The 10,563-nt window shown below is 40.2% G+C and overlaps 2 protein-coding genes across 3 annotated transcripts; one reads left to right on the forward strand and one right to left on the reverse strand.

The window, feature by feature from the left end:
- Window positions 1-247: 247 nt before the first annotated feature.
- LOC146472338 (melatonin receptor type 1A-like) lies at window positions 248-2,136 on the reverse strand. The gene has a single exon (XM_085119743.1). It carries the CDS (start codon window positions 1,719-1,721, stop codon window positions 525-527), a length of 1,197 nt encoding a protein of 398 aa, XP_084975869.1. The 5' UTR covers window positions 1,722-2,136; the 3' UTR covers window positions 248-524.
- A 3,641-nt stretch (window positions 2,137-5,777) lies between these two features.
- On the forward strand, window positions 5,778-10,444 carry LOC146472339 (uncharacterized). Of its 2 annotated transcripts, none has more exons than XM_085119832.1 (2): window positions 5,778-6,169; window positions 8,172-10,444. In XM_085119832.1, the coding sequence occupies exons 1-2, from the start codon at window positions 6,094-6,096 to the stop codon at window positions 9,428-9,430; spliced, it is 1,335 nt and encodes a 444-aa protein (XP_084975958.1). In that variant the 5' UTR covers window positions 5,778-6,093; the 3' UTR covers window positions 9,431-10,444. The 2 variants fall into 2 exon arrangements, with proteins under 2 accessions (XP_084975958.1, XP_084975959.1); XM_085119833.1 differs by lacking the exon at window positions 5,778-6,169 and adding an exon at window positions 6,210-6,493.
- Window positions 10,445-10,563: the final 119 nt, after the last annotated feature.

Consider the following 10,563-nt stretch of genomic DNA (forward strand, 5'->3'; position numbering starts at 1 on the left):
GATTGTTTTTGCTCATTAACCCTTTTGTGTTGTGGCGTTGTCGTCGCCGTCGCCGTGGTGTTTTCGTAAGGTCCCTAATAGCACGGGGACACGTGCTTATTCCCGTGTTTCACGAAGTGTAACTTGAGAATTAGGGTCTACGCAGGTTCGACGTTTGCTACCACACTGGAATTAAGTCGACTCTTTGTCGAACCTATTTTTAATAAATTCGACGCGACTTAGATTCGACGTTTGCCCTAGGCCTAAGCGGGGCTTAGGGCGAAAAAAAAAAAATCGGCGAGCCGAGCGCGGTCTGGGGGAGAGAAAGAAAGAAAGCTCCCTCACGGCTTTTCCCGCCCCCGCCGCGCTCTCCTACAGACTGCGCACGGCTCGCTCCGCTCGCCGATTCTTTTCGCCCTAAACCCTACTTGGAAGCCTGTTCACAGGCTATTTGAGCGTAAGAATTGAGTGCATGAGCTGAGAAAAAGCTAGCAGGTTTATAAAAGATGACTAGTGGTATTCGATGCCTTTCCCTTAGCACAACCTCACTTTATATTAGGAGACGAAGTGCTAGAAATATCGGAGAAGGAGACAACGCCCGAACATGGCGACAACTTCCGTGAGAGCGCGGGTAGCAACTTGTTGCCTTTGCCGTGCTCGGCGGAAGCAGGCATTTCTTGTCTACGCGATGAGCAGGTCTCTTTCGACATCTCTACCTCATTGCTGATGGGAGCCACGCATCTTTTCCATAATATCGCCGCTCGAGCTGTGTTTCTAAATGTCCTGATGTTTTTCTCAGTACTCTGAGGCGTTACAACCTGAATTTTGCGACAAAGAAGAATCCTCTTGTATTCCACTCTAAAGGAACGATTCATAACGCCGTATATGAAGGGGTTTAGGGCTGCACTGAAGTAATTCAGATATGTACATAGTAGCGTTCTAGGGCGCGGTGGAGTTGTTTGTGAAGCTACACGATCCATGGTTATTATAACCAAACTTGGGACCCAACAGATGACAAACCCAAGGACAGTCATGAACAAAAGCTTGGAAATCTTTATCTCCTCCACGGAGAGATTTGAATTTCTCGATTTTCCATTTAAAAGAGACGATACGACAGAGAGCTGATGCCTTCTTATGTTCATGAACACAAGTGTGTAGCAAACAACAATCACAATGAAAGCAATAATAACAAACACAAATTCCACTGATGTTTGGACAACACTATGCGCAATGGCGCAAACGGCGTAGCTTGGTTCGTACCCCAGATGAGTCGAGTTACTTGCAAGCAAAGCCGCGTAGAAACCAACAATTGACAGCCAAACTATCGAAATAACAAGGAGCGATTTTTTCTTCGTGAAGAATCGTTTGTAAAATGAGGGTTTAACAACGCGAAAGAAGCGATTGACAGCCGTCAGAGCTAAAGTCCCTATGGACATCAAAGCCAGTGTCTGAATAGCAAACCCTTGAACATGACAGAAATAGCTTGTGCTTACCCACTCGTCTGATACAAGTATCGCGCATGTTATGGGGACACAGATTAAGGCTGTTAGGATGTCAGCAATGGCGAGAGCAAGAATAAACATGCTAGTTGAAGTTCGTAGTTTTGGGCATCGAATCACCGCCAAGGAAACCAGCACGTTTCCAAATAGCGCCAGAATGCCAATCAGCGCGCAGAAGGCCACTTCCACTATAATAATACCAATACTGCGGTTTAAATCGTGTAAGCCGTAACCATCAGGCATCTTTGTTGAATTCTTCGCTTTTCGCGTTAGGTCGTGCCCGCTTTGACATTAGCGCGTGTTAATTATCAGGGCTTAATTTTCGTGGCTAGGAATAAAAGCGCGGGTTAAGACTTTTGTCACGTTTCTGACGAAGGTAAACGCTTTGGCCCAATCATTTCGCGATTTTGTGAATCTCATTTGCGTTGGGATTTTAACATTAATCTGTTTGTTCTGTCAATGACAGTCTGGTACCGCAAAAGATAGAGATTGGCGATTCATGTTGTATTTAATTTTCTAACTTCCTTGGTAAATTGCTGTTTTCCGCCGGCTCCCCAAAACACAAAGCCTTCCGTTTCCGCGTTAAGTAAAAGATAATGTGTTTTGGTGGAAATCACATTCTAAACAACTTTGAAATGCATAGTAAAGTCATCATGTAATCTAACCATTACAATAACAGAACATTGATGAGTATTTTAAATGTTCCAATCGCTGTTTTGAAATCATTTCTCACACGGATTGGTATCGTTTGCATGACTTCCGTGTTTCATTAATTATAAAGGGAACGCGGATGTAATCTTTTTCAAATCAAATTTCTTCTCTACAACAATCTTCTTCCTTAATTCATTTCCGATCTGTTCCTTTCTTTGACCTCTGCGGCTCGGTTATGAACGCAGTGATTTAAGAATGCTTCATCAAATAAGCCGAACTCGACAATGAATAAAGAATCTGAAAAAAACAAACAATGGCAACTTTGCAATTGTCATTTCCCTCCCTGATGAGCTGTCGAGTTCCCAGCGGGGCAAATCTCGTTCCCAGAGCCCTCGTTAAAACGAGATTGCTTCGAGGCCAGAAGTACTATAAAGGACAAAATATAAACACTGAAAAATAAAATGACCAAGTGATCGAATTCAAATAGATCTTTTGAACCTTGTTTTGAAAAAAAAAAAAAAAGGTTTATAGTGACCATTCTCTGATCCCCCAGCCCGCAGCCGTCTGGGTATAACCGCGGTTAAACTTAAAAATGAAAAAAAATAATTAAAAAAAGGTCCTTTAAAGAAACGTTTTTTGCTATTTCAAAACTCAAAGCTGATAAGTTTTTTTTTTGTGGGTATACATTATTTTACGATATACTAAACTAACAACGTTTCAGGAATCATTAGGTGAATTAGTTTTTCGGATGTCAACATGTTCAAACAGAAAACAGACACAGCGCCGACCAGTCTCCATATACTTTACGTACTTAAACGAAAAAAGACTTGAAACCGTAAAATGATTTAGTAAATTCACAGATTCACAAAGAACTTATATTTAAAGGGGCACTTTCACGGCGATTTTGCTCTATTTTGGTTCAAAGTGCTCAAATATTTGACGAAAAACCTTTTTGCTAACATAAAGAAAATATTAAGGGATTTATCCAAAGATGAACTAATTATAATCCGTTTTTATCGACTTCTCTAAAATACACAAGAAGAACTTGAAAAAATTGGCCAATTTTTTCAAACTGTAATCCATTTCCATCCTAGCCATCCGCAGCCAAACATAATTAATTTGAGTTTCTGTGCACTAGTAGGGATACTGTTAACAAACAAAACTAAACAATTATTTTAACGATTCCACCGATTCAAATATGTTTATTGGTCACTAAAAGTGACACTAAAGATAGAAGCCACTGCCCCTTAAAGATCTCGGAGTAGAAACCTTATCTGTAACGGATTTTTTTTCTTTAACTTTTTACATTTAACGCAGTCAAGGACAGTCAAGCTCTCGGCGTGAGATTTGGAGGCCCTCGCTACAGTATCAGCTGTAAGAGAAATTTGCTAGTTGAGCTAGTCAAGCGGCATACGGGCTCTGCACAGATCATAATCAAGTCAATTTATTCAATTCACACGAATATTACAAAGATGATTATTTTTTAAAACTAGGTCACATACATTAGTATAAAGAATACAGTACATACCGTAAAGAAAAAGAAACAAAAATAACTTACATTTCATTGTTACTAAAAAATAGATTTAAAAAAAGAAGAAGGAAGGAAAAAATCAATTCGTCGCGTAATCACCACTTCTTACCTTGAGTCACCGACTCGTATACTGTCTCATTTCCCAGCCTCCTACTCGCGCGCTAATCGCCGGCGCTCGGCCTCAAGCCCCCATCTCACAAGCCCGGTTGGTTCGATAAGCGCATTGAAGCCTGGGAACAAGGCTGCTCATTTCGTAACGTCTGCACTAAGAAATTCGCCAAACTTCACCGAGATGGTTGGACATGCGCGCTTAGCTTTCTGTACGATCAAGCCCCCTCTCTTGGTACGATATAATGATCAGTAGTCTCAGAAGGCAAGATATATTCGACCGGACGGAACATTTCGTAAATGTTTTGCAGCTCATCGATGACTTGGTCAAAAAAACAAACTGGCAACGAAAATAACTTAATTGGTAAACGAGAAGCCATCTCAGTTATGTATGCAGCTAGACGCAGAATAAAGAAATGGCGGAAGATTAGACTTTGAGGTCTGAAGATCAAGTTTTTTCGTTGTGGTCCTGAAAAAAAAATTATTTTCAATGCCTCAGTTAGTCTGTTTTACTTTCTGATTCAACTTGATGGCTGCGATCTCTTGCTCATCTAATTTTTGACCTGACTGTGAAAGACATTAGCGGACGGTTGTTGTTCATTTTTTATCAAAAACCCTTTTCCCAAAGATTTTGTTTTTACTTCAAAATGGATTGTTTATCATAAAGCACTAGCAAAGATACCTGCAGATTTTGAATTGTCTTAGTGATCGCTTGTCTTAGCTGGCACCAGCAACAGTTTTGATATTTCCTATTGTTCATTCGTTGTTTTATAGTATGGCTTCACAGCTAAGTGCCAAACGCCGGAATTTCTTCCGCTTATTATATGGCCACCCATGTGCATGGTCGGTAGATCGTGAAAGAAAAAAAAACATTACTTAAACGGGAAAAGATTTTCACGGTCTGGAGTATGGAAATAAAAGCACACCGCTGGATTTGCACAGAGAGACCTTATCATGAGCTAGATGTTTTTATGCGTTCTCTAGAGTGAGTTAAATTTAAGGGTGGGTTCATGTGGTACTATGCGGGAATAGCAATACAGTCAACCCTCGTCTTGCGGACACCTCACTCTTACGGACAGCCCGATAATACGGACAGCAGCTAAATCTCCGGCAAAGAAAACAAAAACTGAATTACAGAAGTTTGACTGAAATAAATTCCCGCTATTGCGGACTCTCACTATTCAAGACACTAGCTCGCAGTCCCGAGGGTGTCCACAATAAAGGGAGTTTGACTGTACACGGAATGGACGGTATTTATGTTCTTTCGGTACCTACGGTATTCTGTTTTCGGGATGAACTGAATAGTATTCCATTCATTCTGCACTGAGAATAAACGGAATACAGTTTAATCAGAATAAATAGAATTGTGTTCTTTTCGGGAGGTTTTCGGTTTAGTGGGAGTAGGCGAAATTACGTTCCTTTGAAAACTGATATTCTCTGTTTGTTTCGGCTTATTCCTGAACCGGGATAAGAACAGCCAGGCAGAGTTGTCCCTAATGAATTAATGCGCCCAAGAGTCACTTAACCCCCAATTAAGCCCTATTACTGACACGTATATTATCCTCACTTTCTCTGGTGATCATTTCCTTAATTCGCACGACCTACATGAACAAGTAGTGACACTGTAAGGAGAATTTAGATGCTTATCACCATCGGGGCATAAGATGTATCCAAAGGGAATTCAAAGTTAATATTACCACGAAAAGGGAACAGCCTTGAAACAGGACTTTTTTTACTCTTTCAGGTAATTGGGTTACGGTTGTCGGACGAGGGGAAACGAAATATCTTAGTTTGGACGACATATTGCGCTAAAAAGTGGTACCATTGTGGTTTTGTCATCGTTTGTTGATAAGTTGATCACGATTGCTCCACGAATCAACGCGCGCAATCACGGGTACCTAAGTATGTTTATGGAACCCATTAGCGTATCTCCACAACAAATATAAACTATGAAGTGTTTGTTTTTAAAACGACTGACGACGTGGAATGATGAAATAGCCTGACGTAAAGTATAAAAATAGATAATAGTGCCACAAATGAACGAACCCTAAGATGAAATTGGGAAACCCCGTGGCTTAGTCATGTTAGCGAGCCGTGATCAAATATTCAAGACTGTTTGCTAAAATTATCACCGTGAGTGTGATAAGACATTCTTGTTTTGTACCAACAAACTGGATACGAAGATAATTTCGCGAGTTTTGGAGTTAACTAAGGCGAAATAGCGCCGACGTGCCCGAAAAATCCACGTCCTTTGAATAAAGAAAAGAATGCGTCGACTTTCCATGCCTGGTTGATTTACTGACGCACCAGTGATGACATGTCAGGATGAATTTGAAGGATAGAGACATTCAACCTGTTACTGGGCGTCCAATTATGATGAGAAACAAAGAAATTTGGACAGGTAAGTGAAATAGGGCGAGTGGCTTCCAATAGCCGTTAGACAGGACGCAGTCAAACGCGTTGAAAAATTGCTCCGCGGCGCGAAGCAAATTGGAAACTTTTCTCGTGATCAACTCGAGAAACTCATTAGTTACTTCATGAGTAAACAAACGATCACACATTCAAGGCAACAGCCATTACTAACATGCGATTTAACGGGAATTAAGTTCATTACAGTCAACTAATGTTCATGTACCTTGGGAAACAGTTAGACAGTTTAACCAATGACCTTGAGTTACCACAGTCCTTCTTATGTCTTTCCCTGAGAAATCGGCAAGCTTTGAAGGTATGTTAACGTTATATATCAGGTTTAACTATAAACAAATCGTTCGGGTGGATGTTGGTACGAATTACTTAAGAACACAACTGGTAGTTTTAAAGTTCTCAGAGTGATAAACTTCCTACCCTGGTCCAAATGCGCTAAGCAGCAACAACGATTCGCAACACAGCATACGCGCATGCTGTTTGACGAGAAAGAACTTCAAGATACTGAAAAAAGCTCTAGGGACAGTGTATAATCTTCGTTATGCCTGTCCAGAAAATGACGAACTTCTCTTAAGACTTGTTACTTTACGGAATTCAGTATCTTTGCTTAGATGTCATGCGAAAACTTGAGATCAATGTAAAATTTGTTTAGTGATAATAATCGCCTACATTTCTCGATCTTAGCGATGAGGTTGTTATTAATTTTACTACTGAATTCACCTTTTCTTACAAGCTCCACTTAACATTACTAACAACTTTCACTGGCGTAGAAAATACAATTTGGAAACTTAGGTCATATTTTGAATTCGCCGTCAAAATTCAAAGAGGGAGCTGACGAATGTTATGTCACTTTCGATAGACTTGAATCGGTTGCTTCAGATGCCCGATTAACTAATTGTTTTGGTCTCATCGTGCCAAAAACATGAATACACTGCATCCGTGGCTGAATGGAACCTACACATCTATTTTTTACGAGAAACTGAGGATTTTAAAGTTCACTGCAACGTGGTAACATGTTTACTAGAAGTAAGTATAAAACTGTATAACTTTCTGATTTAGACACGTGACATTGATGAGCTTTCTGGGTTCGTTACAAAAATGGAAGTGTATCCTTAATTATCTAAATCATAAAAAAAAAACATATTACATTGGCGGATATAAACTATTTTTTAAAAAACGGCAAACATAACAGAACGGATGAGATGCGTAATTTCAATTTCAACGACTTTTTTACGTAATAACTTGTAACCATTCCATGGAAGGGATCTCGTCGTTGCGGTTGATTATGTGCTTTTGAATTGGAGCATGCGTTTTCTTTCGGGAGCTGTGATTTAGGCGCCATTATCAGCCGTTAGGGAAAAAGAGGGTGTTTGTTTAGCGAACGAGGAGGAGAATTGGACCTTAGAGAGTTGAGAACTGAGTTAGTTCCGATCCGTCCTCCAAAATGCTGTTAAAATGAAAGTTGCAAGATCACAAAATTCGTATGTAAGTATGTACTCTATAAACGCACAAAAAAAGAAAACAAAAAAAAACAAAACAAAATGCGTTACACGAAGTTACCCTCTTACATTAAGGGCTTAATATTCGTCCAACGCCCAGACTCAGGAAATAAAACTATTTTTAAAACTCAGCGTCACTGCCCGTGATAGTAGTAGTCGTAACGAGACAAACAACAAGATCTCGAACCTATGACCTCCTGATTGCTTGTTCGGATGCTCTATCACTGAGTTACAGGAGACTTTAGAAGCTAAGAACGCTGTTAGTACTCGGATTTTCCATTTCCGAGTCTGCTTGTGTCACTAACAAAAAAAATATCTAGTATATATTCACCAGGCTTAATACATAACATCACATTTATTTCACGATTTATTTTTGCCAGATTTCAGGACCATTGACACCTTTTCTTATTACCACAAAAGGAAGTCCATCAGCTAAACTGGTTTTTCTGTTTTTGCTTTTTTTTTTTTTTTTTTTTTAAGGAGAACACTGGTGTTTTTGCCGACAAAGTTACACCGCATTTCTCTTCATCTTCATGCTGTTGTACGTATATTATTTCTCCTGTTATATGAGACATGAACTGCGAGCCTCACACCACCCTCCTCATCCCCAGTCCTTTCGCTCACGATGTCGAGGCGCGTTCAGAACGTTAACACAAGGGCACTGGAAACAAAGAAACGTGAGCAAAGAAGTTTTACAAGACCGAAAGAGACTGGACGCTATGTTGCGCGAGCGCAAGGGATGGCCAGAACGTCTATTTCATGGCGACCGCCGTTGTGGTCCCGTTTTTCCGCTTCCTCGAATGACAAGGAAGAAAAATCGACCTTTCGTGTTGGACGTACAAGCACAATGTGATACTGACAGTGAGAATTACTGTTGTCATGGCAACACAGGCTGGTGTGGCCATGGCGACAAATTTTGCAATTGTTCCAGTTGTATAAATTACAGATCATTCATCTCCGCAGAGTTGGCGGAGTGGCTGCCAATCAAAGGTTGCCTGGTAACGAACTTCACGCAATCTTCCGCTTGTGAATCGATATCTCAAAGAATTAGCAGTGTGACTTTTATCGGAGATTCTCTGGTACGGCATTTCTTCTCTGCTATGTTGATCATTTTGACCAATGATCCTCTTCATGGGGCCTTAAAATTTAACACTCCGCCTAAGATGCGTGACATATGCAAAGGAGACAGCCAATTCGTGGACAGCATATGTCACATTCACACGGCCATGACATGGCGTGACGTAACAGACAATCCGAATTTCTGCGATGGCTGGGCGAGGTTTCAAATCTCTTACGTGAAAGCGTACAAGGTAGAAGTTGCTAGTTTAGCGCATCTTGCGATCACAAAACGTCTTAACAAAGTGGGCTCTGTTGTTCTAATGGGTATCGGAATACACAACAACTTCAACGCATCAGCGGTTATCGAATCGTATCTTGAGCCTGCAGTGCGACTGATTTCAACCTCCAAAAATGGTTGGCCACACCTTATATGGTTATCAACCCACTCAATGGGTCCTTTGAAGCCAATCAATTACCACCGTGACCAAGGTAACCCGGCAATTTTGTCGTTCAATGATAATCTACAGAAATACTGCAATGAACACAACATTACCGTGCTTGACACTTTCAATATGACGAGAGGAGTGCACAGTTTTGACGGGACTCACTTTGGCATTGGAGTGAACATGATGAAAGTGCAAATTCTTCTTAATTACTTGGAGGAAAACTTTTTAAGATGACACACAGGAAGTGCTTACAGTTAGCAGTTAATAGACCCTTCACCAAAATGGCGGCAACAGATTTGAATGAGTTAAAATTGAACTGAATGAAAAACTGATACCAGCCCTGGAAAGAGCACCTTTACTTTAGTAACCTTGCAAAGTTTCAGCATATTAGGTGTTATATCAGCTTAGGAAATGTAAGATGAAATTTAACAAATTTACAGACGTTTCTATGACTGGGGGTATACGTCATACCCCCAGTCATAGAAACGTCTGCAATTTTTTTTTCATTTTTCAACTTACATTTTCTCAGCTGATATTACACCTGTTATGCTGAAACTTTGCAGGGTTACTAAAGTAAAAGTGCTCTTTCTAGTGCTGGTATAGGTTTTTAATTTTAACTTATTTGAATTTTCGGCCGCCATTTTGGAGAAGGCCCGGTTCAGACGCCGTACTTCGCACGAGCCTAATATTATTTAGACCAATCCAAATCAATTAACCCCAGCTGAATTGATTCAGACGCTGAACTTAATTCAGCCGTAATTAATTCACTGAAGCATACTATGATTGAAGAAAATTGCGAATTTGTAATAATTTATGCATCTTATTCGGCTCATGTGAAGTATGACGTCTGAATCAAAGCCGGTCCACAGCCGTTATTCCACAAGTGTTATGTTGGTGTTCTCAATCAAATATTTGCTTGTGAATTTACCCTGTTTGAACTTGTGCTCGTATACACATGCCACTTAACTCTTACGCTTGTGCTTACATCACCTGTGAAAACTGGGCTCAAGGAATAGCGGAGGATGTTAACTTTTCTCACTTAATACCGGGTAATTTTGCACAATTTATGACTATGCGGGAAAAGCAGCGAATTCCCCAGCTTCTCTTAGCGAAAATACTAGCTGCTCTTATTTGTACTTTAACTGTTTAAGCGACATATTTCCCTCTCTGAAAACTAAAAGGAATTAACTTTCCAGTGTTTCGAAAGTTGGAGATGAAATTTCGCCAAATAAAATTCAAGGTTTTCACCACAATAGGCTATTTCCGAGTTGCTGTGAACCTAACTCTGGAAGCGAGGCTAAGTGCGAAACTTTTCACATGAAAATTAGTTTTGTTTGCATATGAATGAAAACTAATTTTCATAACAA

Source organism: Pavona decussata, unplaced genomic scaffold, assembly GCF_977016875.1.
Source record: "Pavona decussata unplaced genomic scaffold, jaPavDecu1.1 SCAFFOLD_100, whole genome shotgun sequence".
NCBI classification, from domain to species: Eukaryota; Metazoa; Cnidaria; class Anthozoa; order Scleractinia; family Agariciidae; genus Pavona; species Pavona decussata.

Coding starts and splice junctions, on each gene's coding strand:
- LOC146472339 (XM_085119832.1), top strand. CDS start 6,094: ATGAATTTGAAGGATAGAGACATTCAACCTGTTACTGGGCGTCCAATT. Junction 6,170..8,171: donor AAACAAAGAAATTTGGACAG/GTAAGTGAAATA, acceptor TTTTTTTTTAAG/GAGAACACTGGTGTTTTTGC.
- LOC146472338 (XM_085119743.1), bottom strand. CDS start 1,721: ATGCCTGATGGTTACGGCTTACACGATTTAAACCGCAGTATTGGTATT.